General features: G+C 33.6%; 1 protein-coding gene across 5 annotated transcripts in view; it reads right to left on the bottom strand.

The window, feature by feature from the left end:
• The window catches only part of LOC131507504 (UDP-glucuronosyltransferase 2A1), a 60,831-nt gene that overhangs the window by 16,553 nt on the left and 29,068 nt on the right, over positions 1–15,210 (bottom strand). Inside the window, exon 1 of one of the 5 annotated variants that reach the window (XM_058722366.1) lies at positions 5,781–6,538. The exons of the other annotated variants lie outside the window; for them this stretch is intronic. Coding sequence (XP_058578349.1) covers positions 5,781–6,504 — 724 coding nt within the window. The 5' untranslated portion in view covers positions 6,505–6,538. Of the gene's footprint in view, positions 1–5,780; positions 6,539–15,210 lie in introns of those variants that run through there. 5 annotated transcript variants of the gene reach the window in all.

The raw sequence follows: 15,210 nt of genomic DNA, 5'->3' as shown, positions 1-15,210 counted from the left end.
ACAAAATTGGTAAATGCCTAGCCAGTTTGATCAAAAAGAAAAAGGAAACAACCCAAATAAATAAAATCAAGAATGAAAGAGGAGAGATCACAATCAACACTGCAGAAATACCAACAATAATAAGGGAATATTATGCACAATCATATACCAATAAGATGGGCAATATGGAAGAAATGGACACATTCCTAAACACATATAAACTACTAAAACTCAAATAGGAAGAAATAGAAAATTTGAACAGGCCCATAACCTGGAAGAAAATCAAATTAGTAACCAAAAATCTCCCATAAAACAGGAGTCCAGGGCTGGATGGCTTTCCAGGGGAATTCTACCAAACATTGAAGGAAGAATTAACACCTATTCTTTTGAAGTTGTTCCAAAAAAAACAGAAATGGAAGGAAAACTTCCAGACTCATTCTATGAAGCCAACATTACCTTGATTCCAAAATCAGACAAAGACTCCAGTAAAAAGGAGACCTACAGACCAATTTCTCTGATGAACATGGATGCAAAAATTCTCAACAAGATATTAGCCAACCAGATCCAACAATACTTTAAAATAATTATTTATCAGGACCAAATGAGGTTCACGCCTGTGATGCAGGGCTGGTTCAATATCCACAAACCAATCAATGTGATACATCACATCAGTAAAAGAAAGGACAAGAACCACATGATCCTCTCAACAGATGCAGAGATAGCATCTGACAAATTACAGCATCCTTTCTTGATAAAAACCTTCAGGAAAGTAGGGATAGAAGGATCATACCTCAAGATCATAAAAGCCATATATGAAAGCATATGATATTAGCCACTGCTAATATCATTCTCAATAGGGAAAAACTGAGAGCTTTCCCCCTAAGTTCAGGAATGTGACAGGGATGTCCACTGTCACCACTGTTATTCAGAATATGTTTATCTTTGTAAGAAACCATCAAAATGTCTTCCAAAGTGGCTGTACCATTTTGCATTCCCACTCGCAGAATGTGAGAGTTCCTGTTCCACAACTTGCCAGCATTTAGCCTTTGTCACTATTCTGCATTTTGACCATTCTAATAGATGTAGAGTACTATCTTATTATTTTATTTTGCATTTCTTTCATGGCACATGATATGGAGCATCTTTATATATGCTTATTTGCCAACTGTATATCTTCTTTGGTGAGGTGTCTCTCTTTGTCCTATTTTTAATTGTTATGTGTTTTCTTATTATTGAGTTTTAAGAGTTTAAAAACATATATAACAATCTTTTATCAGATATGCCTGTTGCAAATATGTTCTATCAATCAGCGTCTTATCTTTTCATTCTCTTGACACTGTCTTTTACAGAGCAGAAGTTTTTTAATTTTGATGAAGTCCAGCTTATTCATTATTTTTATTTTGTGTCTTTGGTGTTGTTTATAAAAAGCCATTGACATACCCAACATCATCTATGTTTTTTCCTATGTTATCTTCTAGAAGTTTTATAGTGTTGGGTTTTACATTTAGATCTATGATTCACTAATAGCTAAATTTTTTGAAGGGTGTATGTTCTGTACCTACATGCTTTTTTTTTTTTTGCATGTGGATATCCGGTTGTTCCAGCATCATTTCTTGAAAAGACTATCTTTATCTATTGTACTGCTTTTGCTTCCTTGTCAAAGATCAGTTGACTCTCTTGTGTGGGTCTATTTCTGACCTCTCTATTATTTCCTTTTCTTGTCTTAGGCCCTTAGCTAGAACTTTCAGTATTACATTAAAGAGGTATGGAGAGAGATGACATCTTGCCTAGTATACGATCTTGAAAGGAAAGCTTTCAGTTTTCCATCATTAAAGATGATTTTAGCTGTAGGATTTTATTTTTAACTTTTTTTGTTTTTGTTTTTTAGCTATGCGTTTTTTATGGATATTATTTATCAAGTTGAAGAAAGTCCTTGTTATGCCTAATTTACTGAGAATTTTTAACATGAATTGGGGTTGGATTTTAACAAATAATTTTTCTGCATCTATTGATATCCTCTTGTGTTTTTTGTTTGTTTGTTTGTTTGTTTGTTTGTTTTTTTTAGTCTCTTGTGATGGGTAACATTAATTGATTTTTGAATGGTGAACTGGTCTTGCATACTTAGAGTAAATCCTACCTGATGATGGTGTATAATTTTTTTTATACATTGTTGGATTCACTTTGCTAATATTTTGTTAAGGATTTTGGATCTATGTTTATGAGAAATATTGGTCTATAGTTTTCTTTTGCTGCAATGTTTTTGTCTGGTTTTGATATTTGGACAATACTGGCACCATAGAATGACTTAGGAAGTATTCCCTCTGCTTCTATCCTCTAAAAGTGATTATAGAAAATTAGTATAATGTCATTATTAAATATTTTGTAGAGGGGGCAGCTGGGAGGCTCAGTCAGTTAAGCATCTGACTCTTGGTTTCGGCTCAGGTCATGATCTCATGGTCATGGGATTGAGCCCCATGTTGGGCTCCATGCTGAGCATGAAGCCTGCTTGGAATTCTCTCTCCCTCTTTCTCTGACTCTTTCTCTGTCTCTCTATCAAAATAAATAAATAAACACTTAAGAAAAAAATAAATATTTAGTAAAATTCACCAACAAACAGCCCGGTGCTTTCTGCCTTGGATGAGTAATTATTAACCAAATTTATTAGATACAGGGTTATTTAGATTGTCTACTTGTCCTCGTGTGAGATTTGGCAAATTATGTATTTCAAGGAACTGTGTTTTTCATGGAATTTGTGGGCAAATAATTATTCATAGTGTACACTTGTTATCCTTTTTAATGTCCATAGCATCCGTAGTGATATCCTTTCTTTTAAGTTTTTTATTTTGTTTAGGTTGGCTAGAGTCTGATCAATTTTATTGATCTTTTCAACATATCACGTTTTTTTTCCTTGATTTTTCTGTTGATTTCCTGTTTTCTGTTTCATTGATTTCTGCTTTAATTCTTATTTTTTTATTTTCTTCTGCTTACTTTGAATTTAATTTACTCTTCTTTTGCTAGTTTTCCAAGGTGGAAATTTAGATTATTGATTTTAGATCTTTCTTTTCCTTTTTTATATTGAGGTATAATTGACATACATTGTATTAATTTCAGATGTACAACATGGTGATTTCATATTTGCATATATTGCTAAATGGTCAACACGACACATCTAGTTTACATCCATAACCATAAGTAGTTACAGAATTTTTTTCTTTTGATGACAACTTTTAAGACCTACTCTGTCAACAACTTTCAAATATGCTATGTAGTATTATTAACTATAGTCGCCATGCTGTACATTACATTTTCATGACTTTTTATTTTATAACTGCAAGTTTGTACCTTTTGCCTCCCTTCACCCATTTTACCCAGCCCCCACCCCTGCTTTGGTAATGACCAATCTGTTCTGTTTATGAGCTTGTTATTTTGTTTGTTTGCTTTTCTCACAGGTAACTGAAATTATATTGTATTTGTCTTTCTCTGTCTGGTTTATTTCACTTAACATAAACCAAACTCGGGAATGAGAGTAGAATGCTGGTTAATAGTGCTCGGGGCTGGGGCAAATGGGGATTGTTGGTCAAAAGGTACAAAATTCCAACCACAAGATGGGGAAGTTCTGGGGATCTATTATTCAACATAGTCACTATAGTTAACAATATTGTATTATATACTTGATAGTTGCTAGGAGAGTAGATATTGAATGAATAGCTTAATGATTTGTTAGATCCATTGACATCACTACAATTAAGTCGATGTAAAGAATAATGTAGATTTTAAAATATTCTGTGTCAAATATATATTTGTTAAAAAGAAAGGCAAAATGAATATTTAGTAATTGCTCCTATTGGAAAAAAAGAAAAAAAAGACATATAAATACTTATGCTTAATGATGCATAGATAATATCTTGATGTAATGACAAGAATAGTTAATAATACTTATGTAGAAGAAATATGAAGCCAGTTATTATTCATTATATATATTTTTGTTCCATTTGAATTTTTTTACCCATTTGTATTAGTTATCTTTTATTATGAGATTGAGAATTAAATCATATTCATGGTGCATTCAGAATTTCCTGATAAAGAAAATGAGAGAATGAAAATCAACAAAAGTACACAATCAAACAAACAAATAAACCTGTTAAAGATGATAGAGTTTAAAAATTACCATAGATCCTAAGGACTACATTTAATCCATAAAATTTATACATACAGAATCTTATAACTTTCCCCTATTTATGCATAATATGACAAATGTCCTAAAAACTTATTGATTAGAACTAGGAAAACATCCTTAGTTTTCAGAATATATTTATTTTTTTATATCTTGCATTTCTTTTCCTGACAATAGAATTGAGGCCAAGATACTGTCTGATTTACTTTAAATCCATAGAGCCCAACACACTGCCTACACCCAGGTAGTGTTTCTGGTGCTTGAATTATTTACTGTGAAATTGGCATAGTATAGATTTAAATCATGTATAAACTTCAGGATTTTTAAAGTGGCTTCCTTTGAATATCCGTTTGTGAAAAAAGGTACCTACTGGAAGTCAGCATTATGGACTGACTTGTGTTCCTCTAACAATCATATGTTGAAATCTGATTATATTTTGAGTTAGGTCCTTAAGGACAGTAATCCAGTATCACTGGTCTTCTTATAAGAAGAGGGGGAGACACTGGGATTATATATACACAGAGGAAATACCATGAGAGAACATAGCAAAAAAAGTGGTCACATTACAAGCTAGGAGACAGGCCTGAAGAGAAACTGGCCTGGCAACACCTTGGTTATGGACTTCTAGCATCCAAACTATGAGAAGACAAATTTCTGTTGTTTCTGCCACTTAGTCTGTGGTATTTAGTTGTGACAGACCTACAAAACTAATACAATCAGAGAGTTAAATTAGTTAATATTGATGGAATCAAATGAGAGCTATCTGTGTAAAAATAACAAAGCAAAACCATTCCTGATAGAAAAATGCAAACCATTAAAAATAGATGGAATATATATGTAAGTAGTGAAGTAAAAAAAACATGCTTCTTTCAACACCTAAAGCTATAATTTTTTACAGTTTTCCATTTCATTGTTCAGGTTTCTGTGTAGTACTCCCTGAAGAAGTACAAAGCATCCTAGGAAACTTTTCAGTATGACTAGCTACGATGAAACAATTCACTTAAGACTTACTGAAGCTTCATCCCAAATTTACGAAAGGGATAAGAATGTCAGGGCCTCAGATTCAACACAGAGAATACTATAAATTTTGAATGTAATAATCCATGATTCTCAAAATTTGTGGGTCACAATTCAGACAAAATAAATTACATGCAAAGTTAATCCCGTTGTTAATATAGCTCAGTTTTCAGTTTATTACTGGAATAAGGCAAGGAGATTATATTATTCTTACAACAAACGTTACACTTTTTTGACCAATAAAAAGTCAAATCTCTTCCACTATAAAAACTCAGTGTACAAGACTTTTTTGTGATACCCTATATTGGACAAAAAATACATCTTCCATTAGGTTGACATTTATTAGTATGTTTCATATTTTGTTTTGTTTTGATAACAATCTTTAAGTATCAAGGTTTCTTACAAAATGGTTAGATGACTTTAAAGAAAGGGTAACCAAGACTTTTCTTGCCTCTCCCTCCCAATTGGTTGTTGATAACAGTCATTGCTATCACTTATGAAGTTTCATGTGAAAGTGAAACTTTTAAAAATACACTCTTTTCATTTTCCTAGGCTTTTCTTAAACCACCTAAGTTTCTTAACTCCTTTAGAATGAGGAGCACTCTCTTACCTAATGCATCACTGTAAAACTGGTCCCAAAGCTGAGTATCATATTGTTGGATCCAGAAGTCAAAGAAAATGGAGAACATTAAATTTTTTACCCTTTCCAGAAAGGTCATTCTCTCTGATAGTGCCGCCACGGTAACAGGCACATAGGAAAGTGGAACCGGAAGTTTCCCACAATATTTTTCCAGCGTGTAACCCATGGAATACCTTATTGTATACACAAAAGGGACTGCCAGCAACTCAGCAATCAGCTCTCCACAGGGTAACACCGGGTCTATGACCATTACATTGTAGTTGGTTTCCTGGAGTTTCTTCATCATTGACTGGTTGTAGACTACACTCTCACACTGGAGTTTTAAATGCCCAGTTATTTGAAGAAGGAATTGTTGCAGTTTCATTGTTGACTGCCAGAGTGACAATGTTGGCATAACATTAGCAGCTATATCTAAAAAGTCATTTAGCGTTTTCTCAGCAGTCTCTCTGTTTTGTGGCACAGGGACCACCTCGAAGTTCATTGCAGAAGGCTTGCTGTAGTCGATGATGAAACTCTGTGGAGACACCAACACGGTCACCTCGTGGCCCCTTTCTGTGAGTTCCTCCAGTATGATCTTTAGGTTGAGCCAGTGGCTCATGTCACAGGGCCACACCAGGACCTTCCCACAGAGTCCACAGCCAGCATAGCAGAGCTGCAGCAGCACAATTGCTGAAATCCATTTCTTAGGGACCATGACAGCGGTTCCCTCAGACACTGCTCTGCAGAGGTTAAATGTTTGCAGAGCACAGAGCTGAAGACGCAATTTAGATACAGATCAAGTTAAAAATTAATTTCTAGAGTTAGGAAATGATACCGTGTAGAGAACTTTGTCAGTAGTGCGCACCGGGCACAATACTACAGGATATTTGTTAGGAGAATGCATGAAATATTTAAATATTCTGGAGGAAATGGCTGCAGCATTTTAGGAGTTCATTTTAAATATATTAAAATAAAAATGATACTTTTCAATGGACACTTTTTAATTACAATAGAACCCATTTAAGAAAGTCTAGTAAATAATATGGTATATCTTATGGAACATGATGATTGAAAATTTGGGAAAACAAAAATGTAGGTCTTGACATAAATTTGGTTGTATGATAGTATGTGGACAAGATGCACACATCACATCACATCACAATAACAATAGGAAGAGTATGCTAAATATTATACTAAGGTACAATATTTCCAGGCTCCAGAAGATGCTATCACTCCAATGTGGAAAGAAATCTCACAAAGCTTCAGGATGTGGGTGCCTTTCATTGAGCCCAGTAGCAAACATGACAGAAGATGGGTTCTGAAGGTGAATGGAAGACAAGGAGAAAAAGAATGATGATGTGGAAATGATGGCCACTTAAGTATGCAGTTATCAGTTCAGTATGCATAGAGTCAAGGCTAACACAGAACAGTACAGACAAAGAAAATACTAGTTAAAACAGAACACTTTGGAGAGTCTTGAGTGCTATACTCTGGGATCAATTTCAATTTCCACAAAAGAGGTCTACTCAGATTTTCAAATCATGTCCAGAAAATGATCATATGTGTCCTATAATAAAACTCTTCCAAAATCTAAATAGGATTTGAGTGGTAGGGAAAAAACAATCTGTAACAGGCTAAAAGTAAATATTAGGAAAACAATATTTGATGAGTGTCAGGGAAAATATGATATTGGTTTGTGAATGGAAATCACAGAATGAGTCTTAAAAAACAGAGAAGTGCTCAGTTTGTGGTTTGACCAACCGGAGTAATGGATAATGACTAGCAAAACCACAAAATGTTAGATAAGTAGTAGCTATGGAAAGGTTTTTGACCTTCAGTGTGTGAGTTAATAATTGGACATGTCTGTGGAAATATTAATTGGGCTGTGAACCCTACAATCTCAAGGGAGGGGTAAAATTTAGAAGTGTAGATGTTGTGTGCAATCATCCATCTATACATTAACCCAATTTCAGTTCCTCTACAAATCCTTTAATATTTCATACCTCCAAAAGACAAGTTTTTAGCACATAGTGTATGCCAGATTCTATATTATGCACAGGGCATAAACAAGAAAGACCACTTCAGGTTCAAAATGAGTTCACAGATTACTGCAGAAAATGTCATTGGAACCAATACTTATTCTACAAATACAATGGAGATGGATCTTAGATGGTCAGAACGAGTTGAGGAAGGCAAGCCCACGAAGGAAGTTGCTTACTAGAAGAAGAGAATAATGCAATAATGCTTTAGCTAAGTCTTTAAGAGTGGTTGGTAGCCACCAGGTTGAAAAGTATCATTTGGAAGTAAAAGAGAATACTAATGTATCTATGTTCTAAGAAGTGTAACATAGTTATATCAATAATATCAATATTCAGTGACAAAATTATATTCAATTAGATAAATTGACAGGGACATACTGAAATTTCAAGTCCCTTGAGAGTTTTTCTGTTGTGCTAAAAAGAAGACCCAAAGTAGAATTGTTTAAAAGATGCAAAGATAAATCTAGCGTCAAATCTGCAGCCAATCCTGCATAATTAGAATTTGTTTACAAGGAAAGGAGGCTTCATGACTGAGATCCATAAATATTAACAGAGACCATAAATATTAACAGAAACAGAGACCATAAATACTAACACAGTGATTTGAAATATTATTCGAAATGAAGTATATAATTATTTTTTTCAGTGTTTAAGATGATGAAAGCAAAGCCTAAAAGCATAAGGAGCAAGAGATTAAAAAGAATAATTGCCGGGACACCTGGGTGATTCAATTGCTTAAGCATCAGACTCTTGATCTGGGCTCTGGTTGTGATCTCATGGTTTGTGAGTTTGAGACCTCCATGCGGCTGTTTGCTGATGGCACTGACACTGCTTGGGGTTCTGTCTCTCCCTCTCTCTACCCCTCCCCCATCTGTGCTCTCTCTCTAAAATACTCTCTGTCAAAATAAATAAATTAAAAAAAAAAAAACAAAAAGAATAATTGTGAAAAATTACTAAAGAACCAAAAATAATTTCTAGAAATTACAAATTCAACAAATGAAATTTAAAACTCAATAGATATAGTAAAGAGTAAATTAGATACCCTTGTAGAAATAAAAGGTAACCCAGAAGAGAAATCTTAAAGATAGTCTTTAGAATTAAGTTCTGAATAAAAACACATGGGATAGGAAATAGGATAGAATGGTTAAGAGACATGGAGATTAGACTAAGATATCTGCATCCAAATGTTGGTTTGACCTACTTGGTGTCTCCTCTCTCAACTCCTTTTCTACTCTTTAAAGCTGGCTCTTCTTCATGCAACCAGACTGCAAAACTAAGCCCTAAATTTTAGTTCTCTCAAACATATCTTCCAGTTTCTTTTAATTTTTTAATAATAATTTTAGACAAAAAAGTTACAAGTGAAGCATTGCGACTTCTTTATACCCTGCAGTAATTATTACTCTATCACTATTGTGTTGGCCTAATGGTGAATTACCATTTTCATGATTCCTTATGTAGTTACTAACTGGAATTTTACTGTAAAGGATTGTAAAAATATGTGAAAACATATGGTTAGTATAATTTGCATGGTTTTACAGTATCTCCCTACAAGGTATGTATTAATTACATAGGGAGAATCCTGGCAGAAACTATCTTATATAAATTATAAAAATTATCATCAATAGTGATAATCGATTTATATTTTGTACCTCCAGATATGCCACACTGTGAAGGACACAAATTGCTTCTGTAGTATTCTTACCAAAAATGTAGAATCCCACTCTAATCATGAGAATATATCAGAAAACCCAAATTGAAGGATATATATGTATACATATACATATGTATAATGCCTCATACTCTTCATAAAGAAGAGGCAAAGAAAAACTGTGTGAACTATCACAAGTTGGAAAAAAGTAAGGACCCTGGACAAATAAATGCAAGAGGGGAACCTGCATTATTTACTGGAAAGAAAAAAATTAGAAAGATAATTGACATTTAATAAGAATCCTAGTCTTGATCATTTTATTACGCTTATGTAAAATGTTATTATTAAAAACATAATTAAAATTTTTCCACTCTTTCTATTTTTAATTTTTTTAATGTTTATTTTTGAAGGAGAGAGAGATAGTGTGTGAAGAGAGGAGAGCTAGAGAGAGAGGGAGACACAGAATCTGAAACAGGCTCCAGGCTCTGAGCTGCCAGCACCAAGCCTGTGCGGGACTCCAACGCATGAACCACGAGATCATGACCCTGAGCCGAAGTCGGACTCTTAACCCACTGAGCCACCCAGGCGCCCCATCATTCTTTTTATTTTTAATTGGCATTTAAGAAATTGCCTGTTTATTAATTTATTTATGCATATCAGTATAATGCATATACATTTATTTTATTTTATATATTTTATCTAGCTATTATCATTACTTAAAATTTTTTTCAATTTATTTTTTGAGAGAGAGCAAGCCAGGGAAGGGCAGAGAGAGAAGGAGAGAGAAAAATCCCAAGCAGTTCTGTGCTGTCAGGGTAGAGCCCGACGCAGGGCTCCAACTCAGGAACTGTGAGTCAGAACCACGAGTCAGATGTTTAACCAACTGAGACCCCCCCCCACCCCCCCCACCCAGGGGCCTCTCAGCTATTGTCATTATTTATTTTTATTATTCAGGTTGTCCCAGATTTTGGAAACTTTTCCATATATTGTTTCCTATTTCCTTTTGATATGACCCCATTCTTTTAAAGCAATTTTCACTTTCTATTACTATATTTCAGGCTTAGTTACTATTTTCACTGCCTCAACCTTAAAATCAACCATGTCTCCAAGGAACACTGTTTCATTTTAGTAGAGAATGGCCTTTAAAAATCAAGATGAGAATGCTAAATGTGTTCATTGCTACCGACATGTTAGTTTTAACCAGAAAGTAAACAAGCAAATATAATTGCACATCCTAATACTGTTATAATCCCTATCTATAGTTGTTTCTATATCTAGCCTTCTCTGTTCATTCCCAAGTCCTTTCAACAGTGAGAAACCTGTCTCCAATACCACTTTATGCTTACTTATTTGATCAGTTTTAGTAGACACATGAAATAGTTTCAGAATTGTTAGTCTATAGACCTGTAAAAAAATTTTTTGCAACCAGAGTAAAATATTTGCCATATAGATTCATTTGTTAAAAGAACAGAGACAGCAGTCAAATTCCTTTGCATGGAGAGAATACTACCCCCATATGATTTTACAGGTATACACTAATAAAATTACAGGTAATAAATCTTTATTCCAAAGGTTGGTGGGAAGGAAGAGGAAGAAATATTCATTTCATTCATCTCCCCCCCCCCACCAAAAAAACAGTACAGTCTTATAGGAAAATATTGAAACAGAAACATATTCAGAATCTATAATCACTCATGAATACAAAGGTATTTCTATTTCTATCAACACATGAGCAAAATGTACTACTAGGTATTTATCCAAAGGATACAAAAATGCTGATTTGAAGGGGTACATGCACCCCAATAGCAGCTCTATCAACAATAGCCAAATTATGGAAAAAATTCAAATGCCCATTGACTGATGAATGGATAAGAAAGATGTGGGATGGATACACACACACACACACACACACACACACACACACACACACACTGGAATATTACTCGGCAATCAAAAAGAATGAAATCTTGCCATTTGCAACAACATGAATTGAACTACAGTATTATGCTAAGTAAAATAAATCAGTCAGAGAAAGACAGACATCATATGATTTCACTGATATGTGGAATTTAAGAAACAAAACAGGTGAACATAGGGGAAGAGAAGGAAAAATAAGGTAAAAATAGAGAGGGAGGCAAACCATAAAAGACTTAAATACAGAGAACAAACTGATGGTTGCTGGAGTGGAGATGGATGGGGATGGGCTAAATGGGTGATGGGCATTAGGGAGTGCTCTTGGGATGAACACTGGGTGTTATATGTAAGTGATGAATCATTGAAACCAAGATTACACTGAATGTTAACTAACATGAATTTAAATATATAAATTAAAAAATAATAGTAATCAAATGAAATAAAATATGAGACTGCCCTATAATACCAACTTCTATTTAATATTAAATGGAAAATCTCACTAATCATAAGAAAAATATATTAAATACCTAAGAATTAAAAAGAATGTGACTGCCATATTGAAATTCAAAGAAACCTACAGCCACTGCCAAGTTATAGCTTTGCACAGAGTCAAGATTTAAATTTATATACATAAATTATTATAAATTATAAAATATACAGATATTTTAATTATGTAATTCTATAAATTTATAATTATATATTTAATATATATAATTTTACATATATTAGAAGATGTCATACATATGTATTATTTTTTAAGTCGCACATATGCATGTTTAACTAGATATGATATTACATAGGGTATTCTGTATATAATATTACATAAAATATAATACTTTATGTAGATAGATATGTTCAACTTTAAAAAACAATATGAACATCACTATGAACATAGATACACACACATATATAATATTGATGATTTTGGAATCAGAAAGTCATTAGAATAAGAAGTAAACCATAATGGATAATTTATTAAAACAATGCAGTTCATGACTGCAATGTCAATTTCTTTGTAAAATGTTTTCTCTAAACCCCTTAACCTTGAATGTGTATTTATAGCAAGTATTCCAAAAACAGCATGGAAACTATTTTAATTTATTTCCCAGACTTAAATGTGACTTTGAGTAGATATTGAAGATTATCTTCTTTATCCATTCATCAGAGAAGGACAGATATCATGTATTTTCACTCATATGTGGACCTTGAAAAACTTAACCGAAGACCATGGGGGAAGGAAAGGAGAAAAAAAATAGTCACAAACAGGAGGGAGGCGAACCATAAGAAACTCTTAAATACAGAGAACAAACTGAGGGTGGACAGGGGTGGGGAAGAGGGGAAAATGGGTGATGGGCATTGAGGAGGGCACTTGTTGGGATGAGCACTGGGTGTTATATGTAAGCCAATTTGACAATAAATTATATTCATAAAAAGATATTGAGGATCATATAAAAAGAAATCATCTCAAATCCAACCTAATAAGTTGGAACTTTAATGAGACTTTATCCTAGTAGAGTCTTACCTTTCTCTTTGTTTTAAAGAAGATTTACCAATAGTAACAGCTCAATCTACTCATATACATTCTCCTGTATTTTTTCTCTATTTCTGAGACAGCTGGAGTAGGACCATATACATCAAGACCTGTACAAAATTTCCTTCTCCCCAAATGTTCTCTGGGTGGTCTTTACTCCCCATGGTTCTCCTCTTCCACCTCCTTCTGGTTATAGTCTTATGCTGACTATGCCAAAGCTATATTTGTCATTTCCCCAGGACCATAAGCTATCATTTTTTCACACCCTTACTATATCCTCTCCTACTTTTTATAAGCTTCATTACAGTTATGCAGATTTTATATTTACAATTTCAATTCTGAATTCCTACAAGTCACTCCAAATGTGGATCTCCCTCACTCCAAGTAGAAAATATTATAAACAAGGAATTACAAAATAAGCATCTAAATAAACACCAAGAGAAATGCAAATACAATGATATAAATATTCAATAATTAAACTGATTAAAAGCATTGATTATAGCTGAGTTGTCAAGGACATATTAAAATTATACACCTCAAATATTTTATTTTGTTAGTGGCATGGAATTACTTAGTGAGGACAAAACCATGAATGCAATCCTATAATCCCCTGGAGAAATCACTGGGGAACAGCTACTACAGTGCGTGTGCATGCTGTTTACACACACACACACACACACACACACACATTTACATTATACTTCAATTACACACACATATGTGCAAAATTACTACATGGTGGTGTTTACTAAAGAATCCGTGACTATGTGTCAGAGCTAACAATATTACCTAAACACTATTAATAATTGGTATCTGCTTTCTGTATTGGATCCCTCACTCCCCAGTTATAGACAAACATTAATATAACTTTCTTTACTGTTCCCTTTTGAAAGAATATAGTGTTATTTTCCTATTCTGTAAAAGAAAATGAGTGTTACATGACCAATACCAAATGATTTTTTTTTGGCGGGGGTGCTTTTCCACTGGTTTATTTTCCTAAAAGCAGGGAAATAAGGCTTGCGTTAATCCTAGAACCATGGGGATTCATATAAGGTCTTTAGTGAAATTAGTTGGGTGGACTTTGGGGATAAAGAGAACTCTGTTTATATACTGTACAAAATGATGCTTATGAATGAGAGTTACTAAATCTTAGCCTTTATTTCATTATCCATAAAAATGGAGTTAATGATATTTTGTTAGTATGTTGTCAAAATTGTAATACTAAGAGAAATATTTAGGAAGATGCTTCAGCAGAGGGTTGAATCACTATATATTTTAATACTAAACTGAAGATAATGCCAAAAGAAAGTATGCCATCCACAGATTAACCACCTAGACATCAATATTGAGAAATAGGTCAGAGACACTTCCACATTCCAAAATACGACAGAATTCATAATATTATTTTGAACAAAAGTATTATTAACATAATCATAAAATCCACAAAAATTGGCAGACAAGAAAAATATAATGCTTAGTATGAGAAATAAATGAAAGTTAAATGTTGATTTTTTTTAGTTGGCTTAGTTTAGAAAGATGTGGAGTAAATACATAGAAGGATACACAGTGTAGAGTTTAAAAGGTGCAGTAAATATAACCTGAGTTTAAATTTTTTTTTAATTTTAAGTTTTTATTAAATTCTAGTTGCTTAACATGCAGTGTAATATCAGTTTCAGGTGCACAATTCAGTGGCTCAGCACTTCCATATAACAGCCAGTGCTCACCACAACAAGTGCACTCCTTAATCCCCATTACCTATTTCACCCATTCCCCAACTCACCTCTCCTCTGGTAACCACCAGTTGGTTCTCTATAGTTAAGGGTCTGTTTCTTGGTTTGCCTCCTCTTTTTTCTCCCCTTTGTCATTTGTTTTATTTCTTAAGTTCCACATGTGAGTGAAATCATATATTTGTGCTTGACTGACCTATTTCGCTTAGCATTATGCTTGTTAGCTCCATCCATGTCATTACAAATGGCAAGATTTCATTCTTTTTTATGGATGAGTCATATTCCATTGTATACGTATATGGCTGAGTATATATATTCCATTATTTGGCTACTATAGATAATGCTGCTATAAACATCAGGGCACGTAATATCCCTTTGAATTTGTATTTTGTATTCTTTGGGTAAATACCTAGAGTGATTCCTGTTCCTGCCCATCTTCACCAGCATGTGGCTGTAGTTTGTGTTCCAGATTTTGGCCATTCTACGAGGTGTGTAGTAGTTATTTAATTATCATTTTAATTTGAATTTCTCTAATGACAAATGATGTGGAGCATCTTTTCCT

The sequence above is a fragment of the Neofelis nebulosa genome, chromosome 3, assembly GCF_028018385.1.
Source record: "Neofelis nebulosa isolate mNeoNeb1 chromosome 3, mNeoNeb1.pri, whole genome shotgun sequence".
NCBI lineage: Eukaryota > Metazoa > Chordata > Mammalia > Carnivora > Felidae > Neofelis > Neofelis nebulosa.
This window is presented reverse-complemented; position numbering and strand designations above follow the sequence as displayed.